This window comes from Cannabis sativa, chromosome 7 (genome assembly GCF_029168945.1).
Source record: "Cannabis sativa cultivar Pink pepper isolate KNU-18-1 chromosome 7, ASM2916894v1, whole genome shotgun sequence".
NCBI classification, from domain to species: domain Eukaryota; kingdom Viridiplantae; phylum Streptophyta; class Magnoliopsida; order Rosales; family Cannabaceae; genus Cannabis; species Cannabis sativa.
The window spans coordinates 57290130-57317709 of NC_083607.1; the positions used below are offsets into that span (position 1 = coordinate 57290130).

The 27580-nt window shown below is 32.2% G+C and overlaps 3 protein-coding genes across 3 annotated transcripts; 1 reads left to right on the plus strand and 2 right to left on the minus strand.

The window, feature by feature from the left end:
* The first annotated feature begins 1463 nt into the window (after positions 1-1463).
* Positions 1464-5871, plus strand: LOC133039770 (uncharacterized). Its single transcript, XM_061118716.1, has 9 exons — positions 1464-1700; positions 1808-1876; positions 2556-2618; positions 2725-3582; positions 3691-4029; positions 4109-4339; positions 4700-4783; positions 4875-4967; positions 5060-5871. The coding sequence occupies exons 1-9, from the start codon at positions 1464-1466 to the stop codon at positions 5360-5362; spliced, it is 2277 nt and encodes a 758-aa protein (XP_060974699.1). The 3' UTR covers positions 5363-5871.
* Positions 5872-7189: 1318 nt separating this feature from the next.
* On the minus strand, positions 7190-7797 carry LOC115696732 (uncharacterized). The gene is made up of 2 exons (XM_061118717.1): positions 7523-7797; positions 7190-7429 (listed from the first exon to the last, which is right to left on the minus strand). The coding sequence occupies exons 1-2, from the start codon at positions 7727-7729 to the stop codon at positions 7190-7192; spliced, it is 447 nt and encodes a 148-aa protein (XP_060974700.1). The 5' UTR covers positions 7730-7797.
* A 1377-nt stretch (positions 7798-9174) lies between these two features.
* Positions 9175-10621, minus strand: LOC133039771 (uncharacterized). The gene is made up of 2 exons (XM_061118718.1): positions 10194-10621; positions 9175-9732 (listed from the first exon to the last, which is right to left on the minus strand). The coding sequence occupies exons 1-2, from the start codon at positions 10218-10220 to the stop codon at positions 9175-9177; spliced, it is 585 nt and encodes a 194-aa protein (XP_060974701.1). The 5' UTR covers positions 10221-10621.
* Between the last annotated feature and the right edge of the window lie 16959 nt (positions 10622-27580).

Consider the following 27580-nt stretch of genomic DNA (forward strand, 5'->3'; position numbering starts at 1 on the left):
AAAACAACAGAACAATTAAAACAATAGTAGAACAACTAAAAACAACCGTGAAAACTTAACACAATACACAGTATAAAACTTACACAGTATTTTTGAAAAAAAATTCTGCCCAACAGTAAAAAGTAAAAAAATTGAAAATTTCAGTATATGGTGTAAAAACTCTTATAATATGAGTAGGAGTGTAAATGGATCGAGTCGGATCTGATCTGGCTATGATCCGACCTGATCCAGATTATGTAAGGATCTGCCCCGCCCAACCCTGCTAGATCAGATACTTGGATCGGATCAGATTTGACCCGACTTATTCGGATCGGATTTGATCCGACCCAACTTATTCGAATCTGATCTGATCCGACCCGATTTTTTTTTTTTTAAGAATTTTAATATTAACTTATAATTTTATATCCATTTTAATTTTGTATTAGTACTATTAAATACAATACTATATTTTGGTATTGACATGTATTAATAGATTGTGTAAAGATAATATATTTTTAATAAACTCTACCCCAACACCAATAACGGGTTGGGTCTCTGTCCAAGTTTAGGTCCGGGTCCGAGTTTGGGTTCAAGTTAGGGTCCTGGGTCCGGGTCCCGAGTCCGGGTCCCGGTCTCGATCCTGATCCTAGGTCCCGGTCCCAGTCCCAGTCCCAGGTTCGGGTTCGAGTCCCAGGTTCGGGTTGGGTCTCGGTTCGGTCCCGGGTCTCGGGTTCTAGGTCCCGATTGGAGTCTAGGTTCGGGTTTGGGTCTCGGGTCCGGGTCCAGGTTTTGGTCTTGGGTTAGGGTCCTGGTCTGGGTCCCGAGTCAAGGTTTGGGTCTGGGTCCCGAGTCATGGTCCAGGTCCCCGTCCTGGGTCTTGGGTCCCGGGTCTGGGTCCGGGTCCAAGTCCCAAGGGATTCGAGTCTGGGGTCCGAGTCTTGAATTAATTTTTTTTTTAAATAAATTGAAATCGGGTCGGATCAGATCCGATCCAGAAAAAAATTAGGCGGGGCGGGGCGGAGCGGATCTGATCCAAGATCCAATAAATATCCGAATGTTTCAAATTACAAGTGATCCGCCGGATCGGAGCTCCAACCCCTCCAACTAAATGAATTTTTATAGAGATTTTTACACCTCATGTCAAAATTGACACCTTTTTTACATTTTTATCAATACACGGTTTTTTAAACTTTTTTAACTTTTACATTTTTCAATTTTACTTTTCAAAAAGTTTAATAATTACAATTTTACCTTTTCCCTTCTTCCTTACACACGTACACGCACGCCACCTCATAACTCCTTTCTTATTTTTTTTTTTTGAATTTTTCATTTATCTGATTCTTCCACTCTTCAAACCGAGCTTCCCACGATCACCATTATCAAGCCCTAACCCATTTCTTCTTCCCACGATCACCTTCTCCAAGCCCTCACCCACGTTTTCCTCAACCTACATTGTCATCCTCCACTATATTTTCTCTATATAAATGGCAACCACTAGAAGTGGTTCGAAATCACCATCTCCGGCGAAGAAAGTTTCTAAAAAATCGAAGAAGGCTCCAACTGTTACTTCCAAAGTCGAACCTAAGATGGGGTTAAAAAAAATTGCTAAAAATTTAGTGGCTGATGTTCCAGAGACATCGAGCACTAAGAAAAGAGCCCCTCCTGTTAAAGCCGATGCTCCTAAGACTAAGAGAGCAAAAATTTCCAAGTCTGCACGCGATGTAAGTTTCTCTTTGTTGTTTTTAAATTTTTCTTTAGTTTTTTTCTGGTTGTTTTATTTGTGGTGTTACATTTGATGATTTAAAGTTTTCCCCATTTTTTGTTCTAGGTTTCCTCAAATTCTGATTTTGAGGATGAAGTGCATGGTGAGGACCAAAAGCCCAAAGTTGAATCGAAGGTAATTTAAATTTGCTTGGTTTCATTTTATTGTGTTAATTTTTACATGAGCTTTTTAGGTCACTGGTTTAGGTGTTTATTAGGATGTTTTTATGTTTTTTTGGTGTTCTTTATGTATTTCTGTCATGTATTGTGGTTGATGTTGTTGTGTTGTTTTTATTCAGTTGTTGTTTGGTTGTTGAAAAATTGCCCAGTTCAATTCGTATTTTGTTAGAGCTTTGAATTGCTTTTCCCCATTGGTTGTTTATATGTTTATTGTGAATTTGTTTTCGGTTGTTTTACACACTGTTAGTATTGAGAAGCATTTTACTAATTTCAATTGCAACAAGATCTTTCAGTGTTGTTTATTCTTTAGTTTTGTATATGTTTATTGTCAGTTTTTTCTCGGTTGTTTGTCACACTACTATTATCGACTACCATTTTCGAAATTTCATAACAACGAGCTTGTACAGTGTTGTTAATATTTTAGTTGTTTTTTTTATAAGTTGTGACAGTGTTGTTACTGTATTTTTTTGAAAGTTGTTTATCTCTTACATTTATCATACTGTAAGGGTTTCATAAACGTTGTTTTTAGGTTTTTAATTGGTTGTAATTTGGTTACTACATTTTTATATATTCATTGTTATTGTATCTAAGATTTGTTGCTTATGTTTTACTTTGTATTTCTTTTTTTTTTGCAGGTCCATGCTAGGACCTCAGTGAAGGTTGAAGGATTTGACCTACCAAAGAAAAATCCCCCTAATGTGTCCTTTTTTTTTTTAAAAAAAAATTATTTTTATTATTTGTTTTCTATTTTTGTTTTAGTTTTTTTTGTTTTTGTCCTGATTTATTTTGTTTCAATTTATACAGGAATGGGATTATATTTACGACCAGAAGAATCTATTCATTGCGAAAGCTTTCTCCACTGCTACTTTCCAGGTGATAGAGAACATTAAGTCTTGTCTTTCAGATGTACAGCTTGAAATGTTTTCGAAAACCTGTTTTGGTCATTTCCTTAACCTTCCTGATTTTAAAGTTCAACCCCAAGTGTTTCATGGGTTGTTGCTCCGGGAGGTTCAACAACCTAATGATGCTGAGTTGTGGGTAATGATACGCGGTGTTAGGCTTAGGTTTAGCATTGAGGAATTTGCATTGATTACTGGGTTAGACTGTGAAGGTGACTGTAGTGTCTTAGATTTTAAGCAAGAGGTTAATAGTCTTTGTGAAAGATATTGGCCAACTTCGTCCTCTATCACTAAGGAATCTGTTATTGAATGTTTTACCACCAAGAGGTGGGGTGATTCTGATGAGGATGCTGTGAAGTTGGCAGTTTTGTATTTTGTGGAGTGGTTCTTGCTTAGTGGCACTAAGCATAAAAATGTACCCAAGTCTATTTTAGATGTTGTAGATAGTGGGAGGTACAATGAATTTGCTTGGGGCCGGAGTTCTTTTGAATTGACTATTTCCTCATTGAAGGGTAAGCTTGATAGTTGGGTTGAGGGTGTTAGGAAGGCAAGGAGTTCGGGAAAGAGGCCGAGTGTTTTTTACACTTTGATTGGTTGTCCTCATGTTCTTCAAGTTTGGTTCTACGAGTGTTGTAAGTACATGAAAGGTAAGTACTGCCAAAAGGAAAACTCTCGTATTCCAAGGATCACTCAGTGGACATGCAATAGTCAGCCTACTTTCAAAGTTTTGAAGACTACTATCTTTGATGTTTCCAAAGATAAGGTATATCTCTTTTGTTGTAATTTGGTTTTTCAGTAGTTGTTTTTGTGTTGTTTTTCATTTTTAATAATCTTCATAATTGAAATTTTTATTTTGGTGTTTTTTGATCAGCTGCAACTTTCAAATATGAGGCCCACGGCTGGTGAGTTCAAAGCTTTGAAACTGAGCAGTTTCAAGTTCGACACCGACTACAACTCTTACAAGAGTCTTCCTGTTCCCGAAGAGCCAACTGTTGCTCAGAGTGACATTTCTGTCAAGCTTGATGCCTTTTCTGACAAATTTCATGGGTTGGAGGTCAAGATCGATTCGTTGCATACTTCCCAACAGAAGATTTCATCTGATTTGGTTGAGTTGAAAGAGTTTGTGTCTGCACAGTTTGTTTCTTTTGGCGCTCAGATGGCTTCAATGCAGACACAGTTTTCTACTGTTTTTGCCGATTCCTATGCCAAGGTATTTTAGTTTTTCAATAGTTGTTTTTCGGTTTTTTTTAAGTTGTTTTATACTAATTTAATTTGTCATTTCAATATAGGAAAAAGGCAGTGACTCTTCCAATGATGATGATGGAAGTGGTGATGAAGCAGATTTTGATTTAAATGAATCTGAAGAAACTGATGAAAATGAAGAAGAGAATGTTATGGGTGATGAAGAAGGGGAGGGTAGTGAAGGTGAAGACAAGGATGGTCAAGCCGATGAAGATTCTGACTCAAAAGAAAAAAATGATAAGGGCAGTGATGATGAATCCACTGATAGTGAGGAGAAGGTAGATAAGTAGACAATGTAACTAAGTTTTAGTTACTTTGTGTGGTTTATTTTGTTGTAAGTCCGTTTTAGGTTGTGGTCTTGTAATTCTATGTTATTGTTATGTCTCTTGTTATGTTTTATTTTTCAGAAATTTGCAACTATTTTTCAGACTATTTATTTGTATTTATTATGTTATTTATATGGCTGTGTTTATAGATTATGTTGTTCTCAATTTATTGTTGGTCTTCTTATTTTACTTGTTGTTTTTATTTTGTTTTTAAGTTGTTATGTAGTTTTTTTTTACTTGTTGAAGTATTTCACAAATAATAACTTTACTTTTTTTTTCCATTTTCTTTTTTCCTTTATTTTCTGTATCAAGAATTTCGTTGATTTCAATGACGGGCCTACTCAAATAGATGTTGAGGCTACTGTTCAGTCCGGTGTAAAAGCAGTTGAGATTATGGTAATGTTGCTTTTGTGTTGTTTTTTGGTTGTGTAAAGGTTGTTATTTTTTACCCATGCTCTAATTACTTTTTAATACCATATATAAACAGATGTCTTCAGATGGAATTGGTGGTGATCCTTGTAAACAGATTTCAGTTTCTGAAAATGTTGAGGTTACGGATCGTCGTCTTGTTTGTTTTGAGGTATATTTTTTTTGGTTGTTTTTTAGTTTCTTCATACTTTTTGTGTTTAACACTGTCTATTTTCTTTCATTTTTGTGGAAAAAATATATTAGATGGGTGCAACAGGTCTCAATGTTGATTCTAACATTGAACTTGAAGAGGACCCAATTCCCGTTGAAGAAACTCCTCTTGTTGACAAGAGGAAATCTAAGAAACCCATAGCGCTGACGTCTCCGTTTATGGAGTATGACTCTTCCATTTCTAGTTCTAAAGATGGTTCTGGTTATGGAGTTGTTAAGTATGTGGCTGGGTTGTGTCCTCTCGATGATAAGATTGGTGAAGATGTAGAACATAAAGACGAGAATGATTTTGACTTGTGGCTTGGTGAAGGACGCCGATCGAAGAAAGATCCGTAAGTGTTTATTTTCAGCATTTTTGTTGTGTTTTTGTATTTTTTGTTTTTTAATTTACTATTTATGTTTCATTTTTTTTTAAATGTTAGGCATGACAAGGACAAGGTTTACTTGAAGGTTAAGGATAAGATTGTTCCCCCTTTTCGTTTTGGCGTGGAAGATGTTGCAACCAAGATGTGGTTCCACAAGTTTGCATATCCTGGCCAATGTTTAACTAATTCTGTAAGTTAATTTATTTTTTCTTTTGATTTTTTTCAAAAATTTCAGTCTATAGTTTTATTCAGGTTGTTTGTTGGTTGTTTTTTAGTTGTTGAAATATAATTCATTTTCTAATTTTCGAACATTTCTCATTTTTTATTGTTTAGCATCTGGACATCATTTTTTACTATCTACGTAAAAAAGGAAAGTATGCAAAGGAGCCAAAGGTTAAGTTCACAACCACCGATTGCTTATTCTTCAAAACCATTCATGCTTTGTATGAAAAATTTATTGCACAGAAAAAAAATCTTTCTTTGATAAGCACTTGACATGCCATTGCTGATTATATAAGAGGTAGAAAAATGTTATGTGGTTCCCCTTGGCATTTGTGCGATCATGTTTTCTTTATCATCCATATGGAGACTGAATCACATTGGATTCTTGGTCGATTGAATATTGAGGAAAGGCGTATGTACATGTACAACTCCTTGTCGACTGCTATGAAAGATAGTGCTGCTATCAAAGCTTGTCAGCCATTTGCGGTGTTGTTGCCCCACTTTTTTGCTTTGTTTGATGAGTTCAAAAAGGAAAACAAACCGGTTTGTTTAGACCCTTTCGAAGTTGTTAAGGTTGATGGTTTTCCTCAACAAACCTCGAAGTAAGTTGTTTTTATTTTTTATTTTCAAATGTTTTTAAAATTTGTAATGTTATTTTCCTTTTTTAAGTTTTTCTGCTGTTGTTTTTTGGTTGTTTTGCAGTGACTGTGGTTGTTTCGTTGCATCGTTCGCCGAATACTTTATTGATATGAAACCGATTCCTCCCATATTTGATGTTGAGAAACACCGTGATAGGCTTGCTGTGTTGTTCTATAAGTATGCTCGCATGAAAGAAGTGGATTTTATTGATAGTGAAGATGAGGCTCCTCCAAAGGGTCCAAAGAAGAATTTGTCTTAGTTATCTATTGGTTGTTGTTGGAAATACTACTTTTTTTATTTAGCTTTTGTTTTTTCTATTACCAGATTATGTTCATAATCATAGACAAGTTGTTGTTTCTATCATGTTTTTTTCTTAATTGGAATTGGTTTTTAATTTGTTCATATTTTTGGATTTTTAATCTTTATATTTACTCTTACTCATGGCAGCATACTATTAACAACCTTATTACAACCATCTGACAAACAACTAAATTGCATTTGTAATCACTTTATGTAGTTTATTTTTCCTTCTTATTAATTTCAACCTTCTTCCACTCATTTAATTATTTAACTATAATATTTTGATGTTCTTTTGTATATTAATGATAATAATACCAATTCCCTATTATCAATATCTCTCCACATAAAAAATCTCAATAAAAAAATGTATGTAACAACCAATCGTAATATGCAGTATGTGTTTTCTAAATGTTTTAATATAGTTGTTTTTTGGTTGATGTGTAGTTGTTTCCACTTCTATGCTGTAATTCTTCTGCAGGTCTTTTTGTTATGTCCCTTTTGTCCACACTTGCCACACTTGTTTTGTTTCTTTGTTTCCCAAGCTGCCATTCTTCTTTTCCTCGGCCTTCCGGACTTGATTCTCTCCTTTGGAGGCAACACTATGATGTCTTCAAAAATTCTGGAAGTTCCCATTCTCTTACGTTTCCAATGGGTATCTTGTTTCTTCATATGTTTGCAGCCATGCTTTTGATGTGTAGTATTGTGCACAGTAGTTGTATGTGTTTATGTTCAAGTCCTTCATGACGGCGACTGCATGGTTACATGGCATTTCATCTTTTTGAAATCTATTGCATGTGCACGTCTTCTCCTTCAAGTTTACTATTCTTGTTCTGTTTTCATCTATCACCTCAAACAGGTTCTGGTTTGCTGGTTTCACCTGCATGTTTTAAGCCAACTTTAAAACAACCAAAAAACTATGCAAAAACAACTGTTTTCATTTTACTTTATGCGAACGATAATCTCAACTTACTGTTAGTCGCAATGACTGTACATAGTTCCCTATGAGTTTTTTCTCAGATGATGGTGTCAGCCTTGTTGTGCATTTTTGTGCCTCCTTTCTATTATTGTATGTCCACTCTTGCATTTGTGCCCTCAAGCACTCCATTAATGTTGTCACTGGTGTTTCCCTTGCTGCTAAATTTGCTGAGTTCAGTGCCTCAGCTATGTTTGATGTCATGGTAGAGTACCTATAATTTGGACAGTTTCTGTCATAGTTCTACTTTTGAAAAAACACTCAAACGCAACGCAAAAACAACGCAAATACAACGCTTTAAATATGTGAATATATCATTAATTTTATCCTCCTTATTAGTTTTCACCTGTTATTTTCTGAATGATACCTTGACCATTTTTCATGGCCAATTTTCTCCAGGTACGGTCTTATGCGCTTATCCAAGTTGTCTAGCTCCCTCATATGGAATTCAAACTCCATTTCTATGTAAGCTTTTGCAGCTGCAAAGAATGGCACTCTGAAATGCTTTGCATTTTTCTTGAATTTTGTTTTGAGGTTCGACAAGAGGTGGAAGATGCAGTAGCCATGTGTTATTTCAGGGAACACTTTCCTCATTGCTTTGATGATGCTTTCATGTCTGTCTGATATTAGGCATTGACATTCTCGAACCCCGAATGCTTCTTTTATTTTTTTTAAGAACCACTCCCACGATTTATCGTTCTCAGAATCAACTATGCAGTATGCTAGTGGAAAAATTTTCGATTACGCATCTTGTGTGTTGGCGATGAGCAACGTGCCTCCATACGCGGCCTTTAGGAATGTACCGTCTACCACGATGATTGGTTTGCAGTTTGGCCAACCTTTTATAGCAGCATTCAATGCAACAAATGCATATTTGAAACTGTCATCATCATCTTTCTCTATGTCTATTAATGTTCCTGAATTTTAATCAAATAGGATTTTGTCAAACAACATGTACGCAACGAAATAACAACGCAAAAACAACTGTTTTTTCACAAATATTTTCAAAGTAAAATTTTTAAATTTTTTTTTACCTGGATTTGTTTTCTGTAGCATGTACAGGTATCTTGGCAAGAGATTGTACGACTCTTTAGCATTTCCATGTAGCTGGGTTTGTGCTCGCTCTTTACTACGCCATGCTTTCATGTAATTCATCTTTATTCCGTATTTGTCTTTCATTTCTGTCTTTATGTACTGGGCTGCACTTTGTTTTCAGGTTCAAGAATTTTGGTTTTACAAAATCTGCTATCAACTTTGATGTAGCTTGTCGTTGATCTCCAAATCTTATTGTAACTGCACATGTGTGTTCTTCTTCGTAGCTCCTTATTATGAATGTTTCTGTGTTTCCATTCTTTGTAGCCTTTAAACTCCATTTGCAGTTTGTGTCCAAACACACTATGTTGTATTCTTTTGTGCAAGATTTCACTACTTTGTATTGAAATGTCTTCTTGATTGCAAAGTAGCATAGTGTACTTATCAATGTTTCTTTGTCCTTGTAAATTTGCCCCTTCTCTATTGTTTCATGTCGTTTGTCATTGATGATAATCATTTCTGTGTTGTCCACTTCCTCTTCTTCTTCTGGTTGTTTTCGAGTTCTTTGTACCATTTCTGCGGCCACAAGCTTTGCATAGTCGGTGAAGTCGAAATCTTCATCTGTTCTTTGTAGTTTTTTCTCTGTTGTTTTCTGGTTGTTGTATGGTTGATTCTGATGACACTGTTCCTATTTCTAGGAAAAATGTATCAACTTCACCAGATCCCATCGTCTGCGCAGATAGTTGTTGCTTGGAAGTTGTTGGCGTGTTGTTTCCAGGTTGCTGCAAGTCTTCCTGTGCTGCGTTGTTCTCATACGATTCCATGATCATATTGTTCCACACCATTGTTTGGTTAGGTGGTGCCGTGTTACTGGTTTTGTTCACACACAATGGGTACCTTGTGAAATCAACCTCCTTCGTTAATAGCTTTATGTAGAACAACAGACTTTTGTCATCCTTGATTTGTAGTGGTTGGCCTCCTTCCTTCAGTTGATATTTCAGTTGTAGTTGTGTTGATTCATGGTTGCATTGGAGTTCTTCCATAATTATTCTCATTAGTTCCTCAAAAGTGCACTTGGTCGAAATTAATTCTCCACTTGATTCATAATCAACATAGTTTTTGTTGTCATCCCAATGCCCATTGCTCTGCACCAATATTTGTAATGGTTCCGTTTCCTGAAATAATGTAAATTATTTACTTGGTTCAGTTTTTGTAGTTGCAAACAACTATTTTAATCTGCCAAAACAACCAATAAATAACTCTTTCCACCAATAACTTATGCATCTAACACTTTCAGCTGGCCGACTATTTATATAGGTTAAATCAACTATCAAACAACTATTTTAAAACTGATCAGTAATTAATAACAATAGATTCATATTTTCCAGTTCGTAGATCCCAAACAACTATTATTCCACTGTAAAACAACTTGTAAACAACAGTTTCAGAATAAAACACTGTAGCAACTATTTATATGCCTTAATTTTTATTTTCATGCAAACCGTTGTTGTTTTTTTCTCAGCTTCATCAATATTTCATTATTATTTCAATTTAATCTGGTTTTCATCAATTAATATCAAATTTCTATTCATCTACACTAAAATTTTTTTTCACGTTCATGAAAAAATTTGTTTACCTTCAATTCTCCTTCTGATTCAATCATGGGTGAGTTTCTTTGATTTCCAGCTCTCCTTCTACTCGGTTCTTCTCCTCTGATCGCGATTTCTTTGTTCAATGATTGTTGTTTTTGAGTTTTTTTTGTACATCAATGGAGGTTTCCTGGTTTTTTTTTTTTCCTTTTCGTTTTTGATTTTGGATTTTCGGGATTCAGCTGGTTTCCTAGGAGTTCTACATTTTGAATTGAATTTGATTTTGCTGGTTTTGGAAGAAAAATGGTTGAGATTGGGTTGTTGGGGTTGGACGGCTGGGTCACGAAGAATGGTGCGGCTGGTCACGAAGAAGATGGAGTTTCCGTTTTCTCAGCCGGTATTTTTGTAATTACCAACTTTTTAGTTTCCATTTTTGTTTATTTCCTTTTTTGGGGTCATAAATGTAAATTTCATCTATTTTTAGTTTATAATAGAAAAAATCTCATTTTTATAACATGCCTAAATAAGAGTATTTTTTATTAATGAATACAAAAAAGAAATATTTTAGTATAGGTCCAATAAAAAAGTGGGCTGAAATGAAATGGGCCAAAAACTAAGTCCTAATAGTGTTCGGTAAGAATATAAATATATAAATTATTACAATCAACTATAAGTAATTATCAATTGTAATGTGTATGGGATCGAAAATGAACCAAAGGCATCAAAGTTAGACATATATAGAGACTTAAACTATGTGCAAATTGACTTAATTTGTACTTAAAAAATTTCCTATATGTCGACCACCTAACAAGTTGACTTATTTCGATCTGTTCACATTTGGAGAAGAGAAATTATCACTGTTCTTTACTATAGATAGAAATTTCAGTTTATATTTATATTATTAAATTTCAAGCCAAATTTGTATTACGGCAAAAGATTTAGAGGACATTTGCTTGAAAGAAAGAAAGAGCAAATTAGTGAAATGATAGTATATATGTTGCGTTTCGCCTTTAAGTAGCTTAATAAATAATAATGAGGTAAAAATATTACATATTATTTTCTTTTTGTTTTTCATTTTTTTAATTGTTTCCATGAGAAATAAACTGCTACTTTTAGTGACAACTTTTTAGTCACAACATAAATTTTTTGTGACTAAATGTGACTTTTAGTCACAACAAAAAATTATTTGTGTCTAAAACATAGCATTTAGACACAAGTTGTCACTAATTTAGTTTTAGTCATAACAAGTATTGTGACTAAAAATACATTTAGTCACAACAAATTCTAATTTTTGTGACTAATACCTTTAGTCACGGACCTTTTAGTCACAACATAAGAAGGATAATGTATAATTAGTCACAACTTTTTTACTTTTAGTTACAAATTTTGTTGTGACTAAAAGTAAAATTTTTTGTAGTGTTTTTTAATTATTTCACTACTTTTTTTATCTTTTTTCTATAATTAATAAAATAAATATAAAATATAATATTTAAATGAAAAATGAAATATAGAGAAATATAATGTAAACATATAATATAAAATAAAAAAAAAAATTAGTGAGATATTTGAAAAAATAAAATAAATTAAGCTGTTTGGAAGTGCTTAGAATGGAATGAAATTTAAAATAATAATAAAAAATAATAATTATTTTTTTTCATCTTGCTCTGAAATTAAATAATTTCTCTTTCATTTTAAAATAAAATAATATTTTATTTAAAAAAATAAAATAATTATTTCACTAAAATAATAATAAAAAAAATAACCTAATAATTTAAAATGCAACTAAGTAAATGAGTAGAATAAAATAATTATTTTTTAAATTATTACCTTAAACAAATATAACTAAAAAATAATTATTTTATTTTTTTAAAAGAAAACTAACTAAAATATATATGTATGCTCTGTAGTTGACATGTATTTGTTCAGTCTCAGACTCAATGCACATCTCCCTGGGTAATGGATATCCATCTGTTTTTATTCTCTTACAGAAAATAATTAAAATTAAATATGTAATTAATTCAATGTATAAATGTACCCTCTTTAACAAGAAACCATTTAATTATCCATAAAAAAAATATTTAATTAAAATAATGAAAATGAAATGTGCCGACACCTTCTTAATCATTAGTTGGATTTGTTAAAAATATATAGCCCTAATTGTTGTTTATTATTTAGAAATAATGTTCTTCAATTTGTGACTATAAATATTCATTGTTATTATTATTTATTTTCTGGATTTTCCCTATATATTTATATTTGTATGTTTATATATATTCTGTAACTCATTAGATTTAGATTTTGCATATTTCTCAATATTATTATTCTTCCATGACATCCACTCATTATTATTAATATTATTATTATTATTTTGAATAATCCAAAATTATTCATTCCCTTAACATGCATATGTCATTATTTTCATATGTATGAAACTTATAAATAAATATACAAATATATAGCTTTTGGATCCTTCATGTATATATACAAAAAAAAAATGTAATTTTTTTCGTATTAACCTATTTTAGTAATTTTTTAAAAAAATTTAGTTTATTTATGTAAATTTTTCTAGTTATAATTTGTGTGAAAGCTTTTTTTTTTTTTTCATAATGGTTTTTCTTTTACGTGGAACTTTTTCTTTTATTTTATTTCTAGTTTTGCTAACTAATATTAAAAATATAATACCTATTTATTTAGCCAATATTTTAAAGATTAATATTTTATTTTATTTTATTTATTTTTCATTAATTGATTGTTTTATTATTTTTTTCAAGAAAATATATATAACAAATAAACATTAGTTAAAGTTACTTTCTTTAATTGACAGTAATATATTAATCTTTTTGTTTTTTAAAACAAATCTACATGAAATTGTCCCAACTAAGTATATATATATATATATATGTATATATCATCATCATGATGTTACTCATGGTAAGAAGATAAATTTTATTTGATCTTTTAATGAAAAAGTTATGTTTGATTTATATTCAAATTGCAAAAGAATTATATATAATATATGTGTATAAAAGACAAAATAATATAATATGGGGGAAGATGCAAAATGACATAACAATAGAGGGGTTAAAGTGCAATAATATTTTACTTAAAGAAAACTGCAGTTTCTAGGTAAGTGACATGTGTTTATTTTAGTTAAGAACTCAAACATAAGTCAATAACAAAAGTCAAAACCCAACCACACGTCAAGAATGAGGACTGTTGACCAAAACCTGAATTAATAAAACTACTATACTTGAAAGTGAAACCTTTATAGCTTTGTCGCCTTAGACCAAAGAAAAGAAAAGAGAAAAAAACTCAGAAATGTTAATGTGTACCTTAATGTGCCAAGTATTATGCATTGTTGTTATTATTATAATTAATACTCATATATATATTTTTTAATTTAATAAATTATGTATAAAATTATTAACCACATATAATATGTTACATCAGTTATATATATATTTATATGACTAAATATTATGTTAAATTATGTATTTTATAAAAATAATTGGTTAGATTTTTTATTTTGTTAAATGATAATATGAATATTTTATTTTTTAAAGTAGTAAAAATAAGATCTGAACTCAATTTTCGATAAGTTTTTTTTTTTTTAATATAACTAACTTGAAGACAATTCTTAATACTAACAAATACAAAAAATATTATTAGTTTTGTCATAACATCTCTAGATCGCGCGAATTATTATTAAGTTTTATTTTGACGAAAAATCAGTTCAAAGTCCTATTTGTTCTATTTTGAAAAGTACATAATTTATTTTGTCATTTAATAAAATAGATGATCTAATTGGTAACTTTTACAAAATGCAGAGTCTAAAATAATATTTATTATTTATAAAGTTGATTGGTAATTAATATTATATAGATATATTTATGTGAGTCTTAACTATTCCCATTGAATGAAGATCTTCGGTTAAAAATTGGTGTCTCATATTATATATGTTAAATCAATCTAAATTTGACACATCAATTAATTTTTTATTTATTAAAAAATTAAACTTTTAATTGAGTCAACAAAAGCAGTCACTTTAAAAAAATTTACTTTTAGTCACAATCAAACTTGTCACTAAAAGTTAAAAAGTTGTGACTAATTATAAATCATATATTTTTTTTTTGTGACTAAAAAGTCCGTGGCTAGAGGTAATAGTCACAAAAATTACAATTTGTTGTGATTAAATATTAGGGTAAATAGCGGCATAAGTAACCAAAGTTTTATGTTTGTAAGCGGTATAAACCCAATGTTTATTTTTAGCGGCATAAGTACCCAATGTTTATAAAACTGTAATTTTTCTCTAATTTTATCAGTACAGAGTTTGTTATTGTCTTGAACAGGGCACATATAAAGCTCAAATTCTAGATCATTGAGTTTAGATAGAAATATGTAGTATCAGTTACTTTCAAATATTCTTTTAATAAATTCAAAACAGAGTCTATACTGACGAAACTGGAAGAAAATTACAGTTTTACAAACATTAGGTACTTATGCCGCTAAAAATAAACATTGGGTTTATGCCGCTTACAAACTTAAAATATTGGGTACTTATGCCGCTATTTATCCTAAATATAATTTTACTCATAATACTTGTTGTGACTAAAAGTAAATTAGTGACAACTTGTAGTTGTATCTAAAAGTAAATCACATTTAGTCACACAAAAATTATGTGGTAACTAAAAGTAATTGTTTTTTTGTAGTGAGTTAACATATTTAATATAAATAGTTGATGTGTCAAATTTAAATTGATTTAACACAATATTAGGACACCAATTTTTAACAAAGAAAAAGAAAAAATCTTCATTCATTACGATTACATTTACATAAATATAGCATATATATGGTAAGTTTTTTTAAAGTGAAAAATCTTTATTACTATTATTATTTTAATAAAACAAAACAAAACATATCATATTATTGTGTTATATTTACATGCATATTCACGTATCTTTATTGAATACAAGTATGAATATATATTACGTTTCGTTATGTTGAAAGTTCGGTCAGATTAATAATATATATTCTTTGTTTCAATTTGTTGGGTCTAATTAAGTTTTACATAATTTAATGGTATTTTCATAATATGAACAGAGAGTAATGTATATATTGAAGTTGAAAGTATTAAATATATTAATTTCAGTTGACCAAAACCCGTTTGAATATTTAATACTGTACTTTCAAAATATAAATTGTTATTATTTTGACCAAAAAACAAATGCTAGAAATTTACAGTACTATTTATAAAATTTATAAATACTTTGAATGAAATCTACTTTTGATCTACCAACATATTTTCTTGTGTTCTTTAAATGAACAATTAAAATATTAATATAGAGTGACCTAATAACTGGTTATCATTATTGACTAAATTAATTTATATGAAATGATCGATACTGGAAACATGACTGTATAAACACATGCTTTAATATTAATGTATGAAATAAGTTTGGGCTCCAATTTATTAATAATCACGCATACAACTTTATTTTAGAACAAGATGAACTTTATTTACTGTTATCTTACAAGTTAGATAATACTCAAATTGCACTGTATAAATCTTATAAATAGATTACTTAAATAAAGACTAATCTCATTGATAGATCATATTAACCGATACATAGGTAGAAGCTAGCTAAAGAGTCTAATCAATTTCCCCATAACAACGAAACACATTTACCACATATTACTAATTAATAAACAATGGTATTCAAACCGTTTCAACTGCAAAACACCAAGGTGTACAAAACCAAGAATGTTTTGAGCAAGAAAATGATTTGACCAAACTAAAATGGAAAGAGTCACAATTTTTTATGAGGGACAACAGGGTGCGAATTATTAAAATAAAAACCAAACAACAATAATAAAGCTAAAACGAAAGTAAATGCAGACCCACATAAAGGCGAGAAAAGGCAATCGTAAGTCCTTGAAAAAGATAAGGAAAAATGTATATGTTTTAATTATTATAATATATATTCTTTTGCCCGCGTTTCTTTTCTTTTTTTTTTTCTTTTCCATGGAGAAGAAAAAGAGAATGGTTCGAAAGTCAGTTTATAGATTGCTTGATCTTGATTCCATCTATGGTGTGCAAGACAGAAAAGGAGAGGAAGGAAATTTGGGTTCCATCTTGGAGCAGAATTTGATAGCAGAAGAAACTATTGCGGAGGAAATTTGTATGAGCAATAGTCGACAAACTCAACATGAATCGGAGTTCCTTACTCCTCCGGTTAGCACGAGTTGGGTCAAAGAAGTGGAGCTAGAGCAAGAAGAGGATAAAGAACAAGATCTATTAATCTAGGAATCTGCTAAGAATCTCTAGAATTCTTTTGCTAAAGAGAAAAAGATTTATCGTGATTTGAAACTGACCTACACCGAATCTCTGATAAAAATGGATTAAGGATTGCTTGAGTGGATCATGACGAAGTCAAAGAACAAGTTGTGGCTTGTAACTCTGCTATTATTTGTATGATTCTTGGTGCAAATCCACCTATGCATGGCTATATTTGAGGGTTTCATCAAGCGTATTTGGGGGCATCTTGGGATAGCTCAGATTGTTAGAATGTCCATGGGTTTGATCATGGTCAAATTTAATGATGAGGCAACCAAGGATGTGTTGGAAGTAGGGGTGATCAAATTTGATAGGAAACCGATCATAGTTAGGCCCTGGTCTGCTGATTTGAACTTTTTAAAATTAGTCAGATCAATTCCTCTATGGATTTGACTTCATGACCTAAGGCTCCTGGGGGAGCAAAAGCCTTAGTGCCTTAGTACTGTAGGGAAGCCTATTGTTGACACGATTTTCATAAACTGATCTAAGAAGATCATTAATATAAAGATGACTGCAATGAATTAATTTGAAAATGAAACCAAAATAAATAAAATGGACAACAAGGATTTATAATACTTCACCCCATGTCGTGATGGTAATGGGACTACGTCTACTTTTGCTTTTATTGATTAGATCTAACACACCAGAGTTATGTTTTCAAGAGTGTGTGGACAATAATACAACAAAAAATTTCTAGGTGAAATCTCAATCGAGACTTATGAATACAAGACTCATGGGAGACTCAATATTCACAAATCTAATCAGTTTTTGGTTGTAAGGTTCTTGGGAACAAATAACTAATAAGAATAAGAAAAGAGAATGGTCCCTACTCTTGGTAAATGTGTAGATCGATCAATGGTGTTTGGATCAAAGAGACTTGGTATCGATAAAGTATGGAGGACTTAGGAAAAATGTGAAGAAAAGAAATGTGGTGTTCTAGGCAGCCGTCAAGTAAGCATGTAACGTTCCCGCTTCAAGCCTCCATTGGGTCCATACACCCACAGAATGATGACTCTTATATACGAGTACACGTCACTATGGCTACTTCATGGACTGACGACTGGCCCTACAGACCAACACGAGTATTTCCAGCGTGCTTTGTCCTCACTCGCACGCTTCCTGGAAAAACTTCCCAGGAGGTCACCCGTCCTAAAATTACCCCAAGTTAAGCACGCTTAACCGTGGAGTTCTTTCGTGATGGGCTACCGAAAAATAAGATACACCTTGTTGATATAAGTAGTACAAATCAATCAATTTAACTCCTCTTCAACTGTGTAGTCCCATACCTACACAGTCTTAGAATCATCCCACTTGACCTTCCCCAGGCAGTGTGGCCATTGCACAGCTTACTCGGTATTTCCCCTTACGGATCACGGGACTACCAACTGTCACAATCACCCCCCTTACGGGGTCGGATGTCCTCGTCGACCAAACTTCTGACTGGGTCAAGGCTCTAATACCATTTGCAGCGTCCCCCCTTCAAGCCTCCATTGGGTCCATACCCCCATGGAATGATGACTCTTATACACGAGTACGTCACTATAGCTGCTTCATGGACTTACGACTGGCCCTACAGACCAGCACGAGTGTTTCCAGCCTGCTTTGTCCTCACCTGCATGCTTTCCAGGAAAACTTCCTAGGAGGTCACCCATCCTAAATTTACCCCAGGTCAAGCACGCTTAACCGTGGAGTTCTTGTTGGAAATATTTTACCAGGATCTAGATTTACTAACAAGTATGTTTTATTAACATCCTAATATGAATTTCTAAAACAATGAAATAAACACATAAGGGTTTAAGAAAATCTTACACTGGGTGCAGCGGAATATAATGACTCATTCCGTTCAGATCTCTAGCCCTTGATTCCTTTCTGTAGCAGAGCATTATCAAGATCTGAACCTGGATCTCTTTCTCTTCTTCTTGAGCTCGATTCTCCTTCTTGTTGATTGGATTCTTCACAGTCTTACACACTATGATTGAGATACCACTTGATGTGTGTGGGCACTCACTCTATCACTCAAGGCTGAATAATATGAAGAGAATAAGAGGAAAGGTGGTTTCGGCCTAATAGAAAGAAAGCTCAAGAAAAATTTCTAAAAGTGAAATTTCATCAATCTGTTAAGAGTGAGCCATCACTATCTATTTATAGGTAACCACCTAGAGGTTTAGGTCAGATTTAATTAGCATTAAAATAATAGAAAAAATAAAGTGGCAAAATCAATCCCTAGTGGCCGACCATGTATTGGATTGAGCCCCACTTTGCAATTTTATCATTTTGTCATTTCCCATCTTATTTTCTCAAAAATACCAATTTTCCAACTTAACCACTTAAATGCCAATTCCAATTATTTAATAACTAAAAATTAATTATTAAATAATATTGTCATTTAATGTATTTATTAATTAGACTAATCAAAGTCTCTTAATTAACAAATAAACCCTAGAAACTCTTTTCTTCACATTTAAGCCCTTGCATAGTGAAAATTCATAAACTAGACATAGTCTAATTTTAGAATTATAATTGATTAATTAAAATCAATTAACTAAGTCTTACAAGCAGTATGGTCTCAACTAGTATGGGGATGGGGCTATATAACCGAGCTTCCAATAAGCTGATCTAGAATTTACCAAGTAATCCACTAACTTATTAATTCCTTGTTGCATCCACTCATAGAACTCAAAATTGCACTCTCAGTCATATAGAACGCTCTATATGTTCCACGATATAGATACGCTATTAATTATCCATTGTTATAATCCCAATAATCAATGATCATCTATAGATGATCTACATAGCATAGGGATAAAATTACCGTTACACCCTTTCAATGTATTTTATCCTTAAAACACTTGCCCACCTATAAATGATATTATAGTGAACTAATATAGTCACTAAAATGAGCGCACTATCATTTATGTCTATTTAGCAAGCTCAAAGAGAATCATCGTTTTACTTCTAAATACCTATAGAAGCTATAGATTCCATATCTATGATTAGCGCTCCCACTCAATTGTACTACCATGTTCCCAAAATATACGTATCACCCTGACCAAAAAGTAGGCTTAACTAACAAATCAAAGAACATGTATAATACTCTTGAGATCGAACCTAACCATATCAGGATGAAGATCATTTGATCTAGGATCAACTAGGTGATATTGAATTGAATAGATATTACGGTAAATTTATCATATCTAATCAAAGTTCAATATCGGTCCCTTCCAATGTATACTCCATACATCCGATACTTGTAAACTTTGCCAATACCATGGAAAGGACATAACACTTATCCAAGGTGTAAGCTTACCTATCGTTGATTATCATGCCAGTCTAAATCCAGTGAACTGAAAAATCAGGGAATTAAACTTTCGAACATATAATCAAGATTATATTCCGCTGTGTTGATAACACTATAATCATTAACAAATACATATGTTCTGGACTTAATATAATTTATAATCATGAAATAAATCATGTGAACCATGCAACATAAAATGTGATTTATGATCTTTATTAATTAGTAAATCTGATTATATTGAAATGAATTTTATTTAGGGCACAAAACCCAACATGTGTGGGATTGTCCCATTAAAACAAGAACTTACCAAGTAAATTCTATGACTTATTAATTCATATTTCAGAATCATCCCACTTGACCTTCCCCAGGCGGTGTGGGATTGCAAAACTTACTCGGTATTTCCCCTTACGGATCACGGGACTACCAACTGTCACAATCACCCCCCTTACGGGGTCCGAAGTCCTCGTCGACCGCACTTCTGACTGGGTCAAGGCTCTGATACCATTTGTAGCGTCCCCCTTCAAGCCTCCATTGGGTCCATACTCCCATGGAATGATGACTCTTATACACGAGTACGTCACTATGGCTGCTTCATGGACTTACGACTGGCCCTACAAACCAACACGAGTGTTTTTAGCCTGCTTTGTTCTCACCCGCACGCTTCCCTAGAAAACTTCCTAGGAGGTCACCCATCCTAAATTTACCCCAGGTCAAGCACGCTTAACCGTGGAGTTCTTTCGTGATGGGCTACCGAAAAACAAGATGCACCTTGTTGATATAGGTAGTACCAATCAATCCATTTAAGTCCTCTTACACTGTGTAGTCCTATACCAGTCTTAGAATCATCCCACTTGACCTTCCCCAGGCGGTGTGGGATTGCACAGCTTACTTGGTATTTCCCCTTACGGATCACAAGACTACTGACTATCATAAAGCAAGCCATCAATCCCCCCTCTCTCATCCTCTTACTCTTATTATATAGGCTTTAGGGTTTGTTAGTGATCCCTCAGAATGTCAGGATGTCGCACTAATAAATCTCGTATATCATCCTTAATAATGATTAAAAAAATTACAAATAAATAAAAATCTCCTCATTTCTAGGGCAAATCACACAAACATTGGGAAGATGGTTATTTTCGACTAAAGATGCATTAATTTGAAATGAAGTGACAATGCATGTCACTTCTCGACTTGGAATTTATGACATTGGTGAAAAGTGTTGAAAATATGTTTTTTGGGGTCACTGTTCGCATATAATGCCACATGAGTTGTGGCATTGTTCTCCAACATCTCACACTTAATTACATTAATCAATTCCCGACTAAAGCGTACTAGTCAGCCTTGTGAGCTGATGTGCTAAAATTAGATATACGCAAGTGCACGTAGTCACAAACAAATAATACAATGATAAGTAAAAGAGTATCGTCTCCACAGGGATTGATTAGAAATTAATTATGCAAAAATCAATACTAAACAATTTAGGTAAAACAAACAAGAAGTGATGATGATTTGAACTAGGCTAAAAACTAAACAAGAAAGTAAATAAAATGAGAAAGGAAAATGAGCAAAATGATGAGCTAGAACAATCAATCCACTTAGAATGCAAATTCAATGTAAATTTCATAGAGGAATGCATTAGTAATTAAATTTTGTCAACCGAAAATATAAATAAACATATGATTTTTCCAAACCTATATGTTATGGGTTCTCAAGATTAAATTAACATATTCCTATGCAAATTTAGACCTAGAGAACACAAATTAAGTACCAATTTCGCATGGGTCATACAAGGCAAATAACATATTCCTATACCATCTACAAATCACACTTTTCTAAGGTGATAATCTTGCATCAATCAAGTATTTCCACTAATCTTATTTTTTCTAAAATCAAGATTAGCTAACAACCTACAATTGGTGATCAAGCAAAAGTAGGTAGACAAACATTAGGCATTCTTGAATGAACAAAACTTTCTTACTAAAAATATTCATAAAACATCAACAAAATTCACAATCCAAGGTTCATTAAAAGTTCTAACTAAAAGAAATTAGTTAATGCTCAAAAATATAAAAATACCCAAAATTAAAATAAAGAAGTATAAAAATGAAATACAAAAGATTAAAGGAGTAGAAGAAACTATGTGGATGGCTCCTCCTTCTTCCTTCTTCCTTGTGCACTCCTTTTCTTCTTCTTCTTCTTCTTTTTCTTTTTCTTCATTCCTCTAGGTATTTTAAAAAATGGTGGCTGCCAAGAATTGTGTCCCTCTTCTCTTTTAAGCTAGGGTAAAATCCCCTTTTTTACTTTTCCAAAAATGCCCTCCACATGGTCCCTTAATTTCCACTTAGAGACTTTTCCAACTAGGTTAGCTCTAAACCACTTGTCTTTCGCCACCTCAGCCTCATATTTGCCACCTCAATTAATAAATTGCCACATCCTTTTTTTCTACATTAGTTTCAACAATCAGCCCTGTTACTTTTGCTGCAGCAAAGTTCCTGCAAAACTTCAGCAAAACCTTGCACTTTCTCTATTAAGCCCTTTTCTTTACCAAAACCCAAATAAAACTTAATAATTCTCACTAACAACTCCATTACCCAAAAGAACATAAAAACACAAAATAACATATATTCTCACAAAATGGGAGGAAAAGAACTAAATATAAGTTAAATACACACATAAATTAAGCTAAAAGAACATGACAAATAACTCTTTATTCAAGAGTTATCATGAGCCAATTTTGAACCCGATAACTTTCGAATTGAGCTATGACCATGAGACACACTTAGATCCATCTTGAAAATATATTTCCAGTGCAAGTTTATTCAGTTCATTTAGATAAATATTGAGAGAGTTATGATCGTTTTACTGAAGGGTAGCTTCTACTGTTTTGTTCTAGTTGCGAGCACTTACATGGCCAAAAAAGGCAACTCTCGGCCATACATGTTTTCAGACCCCTCAGGGTGTGTTTTGACTTATTTTTTGATGGTGACACTACTAAAAATTAAGCTTTTAGTGACACCTTATAGTGACACTCATAAAAGTGTGGGTCACTAAAAAGTTAAGAGTCGTTTTTAGTGACACACACTAAATGACTCTAAATATTTAGTGTTTATCACCCAAAATGTGGGTCACTAAAATTATGGAGTGTCACTAAATACTAAAATCCAAAATTTATAATTTTATAAAAATAAAAAAAACCATGGCCTATAGAGAGTGCCACGCGTGTGAGCAAAACCCTTTACCAAAACGTTATGCGCGTCACTAAAGCCACGTGAACATGTGGCTTTAGTGACGCGCATAGCGTGTGGGTATACACTTTTACATACACACAATGTGCGTCCCCATATAGCCTCATATTAAAAAAAATAAAAATTATAATTATAATCCCTCAACCCTAATTTATTGTCCCCATATTATAATTATATAATTTGAATTAATAAAAAAAAACGTGTACCATCATGAAATAATAAAATAAAACCTATTATATTCTCTTACACAACCCTAAATATCAAATAACAAAACTCTACTATCTCTCCTTTAGAACAGCGCCTCCTCTCTCCTTTCAAAAAACAAAGTACCGCCTCCTCCCTCTGGAAAAAAACACGCAGCACCTCCTCCCTTTGAAAAAAAAATGCATCACGAAATGGAGAGCCCCGCTCCATTAAAACCTTAAATCCATCTTTCTCTCTCTCTGAATCGTATTGCAAGGTTCCCTCATTCTCTCTCACTCTCTCTATCGTCTTTCTCTTGGAAAGACTGGCGTTGGTAGCTTTGGAGATGAACTCATGTATAGCTTCACTCTCTCTCTCTCTCTCTCTCTCTCTCTCTCTCTCTCTCTCTCTCTCTTTTTGACGATCTCTCTTTATCTCTCTCCCTCGATAATGTTCTCTTTCTCTCTCTCTCTCTCTCTCTCTCTCTCTCTCTCTCTCTCTCTCTCTCTCTCTCTCTCTCTCTCTCTCTCTCTCTCTCTCTCTCTCTCTCTCTCTCTTTGTCCCTTTTCTCTGTAGATCTTCAACAGAGAGGCTTGCTTTGGGGTTCGCAGAGTTGGCCGGAGTTCGGGTTACAGAAGCGGTTGGAGAGGAGATCGGGATTTACTGGGCTTGAGTTTATTTTCAATTTTTTTGTTAATGCTACTGGTTGAGGCTGCCTTGTTCATTATTTTCTCTATTTTGATTAGTGTTTTTTATTTGCTCAATTAGTCTTTAGTTTCTAAATTTGTATTTTTGTTTAGTTTTTCGATATAGATCTGGAAAATTATTGTATATTTTTTTTGTACATTTTGTCATGTAATTTGTTTGTAACTTATTCCACATTTGATTTACACTTAATAATTTTGTTTAATTTTTCCAATCTGAAATGCATAGATTAACATGCAAAAATATAAATGAAAGTTTTTCTGATTTTTTTTGGTACCACACTAAGAATGAATCATAAGTTGTTTGGAAAATTGGACTAGTATTTCACATTTTAGTATCAAAGCAAAAAAGAAATAATCTGATTCCCTGAATATTATTATTTAAAATTTATAATTATTAATTTGATTGAATATATTTTTTTAAAAAATAAATTAGAAAATAGATACAGTGACACACTTTGTGTGTACGTAGCTATTATCTTTAGGTGAGACTGTAAAAGGGTATGGTGACACGCTTTGAGAAACTCTAAAAACTTTTAGTGACACGTATGCAGATTCACTAAATAATACTTTTATAGTCACCCACATTAGTGACGCGCATTGGAGTGTCACTAAAAACATTTAGAGCCACTCTAAGTGTGTAACTGAAACCCATTTTTGTAGTAGTGTGAGTCATATTTTAGGGGTCCCGAGACCCCAAAATCTTATTTCGACATCTGAAACCCTCAAGGGTAACCACTACCACATGTTGGGACCAAAAAGTGGCAGTGGTCGGCTATGGCTTATGGGAAGCCATAGATGGTATTTCTTGCTTATTTCAGTCACATAGATGCTAGAAAACCACTTTGGTCACATTGGTTCTTGGCTAATTGCTTAAGAGAGCACTACCACAATTTTTGTTAAAAAAATGGCAGTGGTCGCATAAGGGGACTATGGAGCCTTGGGTGACTTTTCTTAGTTGTATTTGATACATGGATGCTGAAAATATAATTTTCAAAAGAAACTCCCACTCCTATGTGGTGGTCGACCACTGCGACCACTTGTGCCAAAAATGTGGCAGCAGTCGGCCAAGTGGTTTCCACACCACTTGGTGGCTTTCCTCACTTAGTTTTGACATGTTATTGATGAAAATGTACTTTTGGCAAAAAAATTCATCCTCATTCCTTGTGGCCGACCACTGCCACAATTTTTGCCACAAAGATGGCAGTGTTCGGCTAAAGCTTGCATTTTGGTGAGAAATGGTTTCTTTCACTTTTGTTGCACTCCTTGGTGTTGAGGGAACATATTTGGACAAGTTCCCTTTGGTGCATTATAGGTGGCGATCACTGCCATCTCCTTGTGGCAGTGCTCTCCAAAAACTGAAAAGCACTGCCATCCCCATATGGCAGTGGACGCATAGGCTCTATTGCATTGGAAAGATAATTTTAGGATGGATCTAAGTGTGTCTAATAGTCATAGTATTGCCGATGGTTTTAAACCGTAGGCAATTCTCATACTTCAATTTTACGAGTTTCGGATCTGAAATATCATTTCCCACATCTTAAATTTCAAATTTTTACTTTACTTTCCTTATTTTAAATTTCATTTCCTTCCTTTTAAGATATAACCCCCCCAAAAAAATCATATCTCATTTTTTAAAGTTTCTCTCCTTTGCGATCTCGAGCCACGCCAGCCGGCCGTCCCTCTCCTCTACTCTCTCTCACTCTGTCCCTTTCCTCCGCTCTCTCATGGTAGCATAAAGGTAAGCACAACATTCTCTTATTTGTTGTTTAAATTTTTATTAGTCATGATTTAGTTTGTTGATATTGATTTGCGTGTATGTTCGAAATAAATCTAAAGCTTGCAATGCGAAGAAAGTTTCAAGGATCGTCAAGTGAAAAGCAATTCAAAGAAAATTTTGACGAGGATGAAGACGAGCACAACAACGGTGGAGGAGGATGAAGCTTGTAAGGATTTTAGAACAGACGCGATACATGCGAGAAGTGGTTTCGAGGAGGATGACAACGATATTTTTTTTGGGGGCAATCTACTATAGTGACAGGTAAAAAATTCCCGACGGTCTATTCCTTTTAAATTGATACAAAAATTGTTCCTTCTAAATTTTCGATAATATTGATTTTGCCCCTTAAAATATAGGACTTGTTAAGAATTCTCCCGGAACTTTTACATTTACAAAAATTTAGTCCTTCTGTTAGGTTATGTTCTATTATTCTGTTTAAATGCTTACGTTTCTTTATAAATTAGCAATTTTGTCCCCTAAGCGTTGACAATTATTTAATTGTACCCCCTCAAAATAAAAATGAGAAAATTCAATATTTTTTTTAGTAAATATATGTTGGCAACTCTGATTCATGGAGTTTGTTGTTGTAGTTCATAGACAATACAATTCAAGCAAGGATTATGTAATTGAATTTTTTATGATTGCTATTGTAATTTTTATGTAATGAATAAATGTGTTCAATATTACTTAAATATAGCTTTTTGAATAATTTTTTTTATTATATAATTTAAATGAATATATTTTAAATTAAAAAAAAATAATAATTAGTTTTTATGATTAAATATTAGTCACTGAATAATTAATTTATGTAATTCTTTATTTATTATTGCCAACTAAACTATTTAGTCACAAAATATTAGCTTTTTCGTGACTAAATTTTAGTTGGTAAAGTTTACTTTTTTGGTTGGTGAAAGTGTATATTGGTATTTATGTGACCAATACATCAATCTTACTGTGACTAACTTTAATATATTTTGTAACTAAATTTTAGTCATAGAAAATAACATTATTTGTGACTAAATATATTAGTCACTAAATCTCTTCTACGATCGACATTCAGCGACTAAATGGTGACTAAAAATAATTAGTCACAAAAAATTTTGGGTGACTAATTAATGAGTTTTAATGACCAAAAAACTAGTCGGGGAAAATGGGTTTTTTTGTAGTGAATCTTAAAAAATTAATTTAGATCTTAAAAAAAAAGTTATTTTGGATGATTAAAAAAATTAAAAAAGAAATTAAAATTTTAAAACTAATTAAGTGATTTAAAAAATTATTTATTTTTTTAAAAAAAATTAATTTAAATATTAAAATAAATATATATTAAAAATTCAATTTTTGTAAAAACTAAATATTACGGGAACAAACTTGAGTTTATTTTATTTTTCTAAAAAAATGTAGATTTTTTTTATGTAAACATTATATTTTTTTAGTTTATTTCTAACTTTTTTTTTCAAAATAATATTATATTTTTATTAAATTTTTAATTATTTTTTATTTGTTAAGATATGAGTTTATAAATATAAATAAGTTTAATTTTTTATTTAAAAAAATCTTAGATTATTTAAATTATTTATTAGATTCTCAATAATTTTAATTTACTTTTTCAAGATACGCGTTTATAAATAAAATAAAATTTGAAAATATTCTTTTAAGAATAATTTAACTTTTTTTTTAAGTAAATTAATATTTTGTAATTAATTTAATATTTTTATCAAGTTTTTAATATTTTTTATTATTTTTTTCCGAATTAAATATTATAATTTTTAAAAATAAAATTTTGTAATAAAAGAGGGAAAAAAATTATATTTGTTAAAGTTTAAGTGGTAAAAATACTAAATTTTGAGTAAGAGCATAATTATGTAACTATTATATTTTAAGAAAAATTTT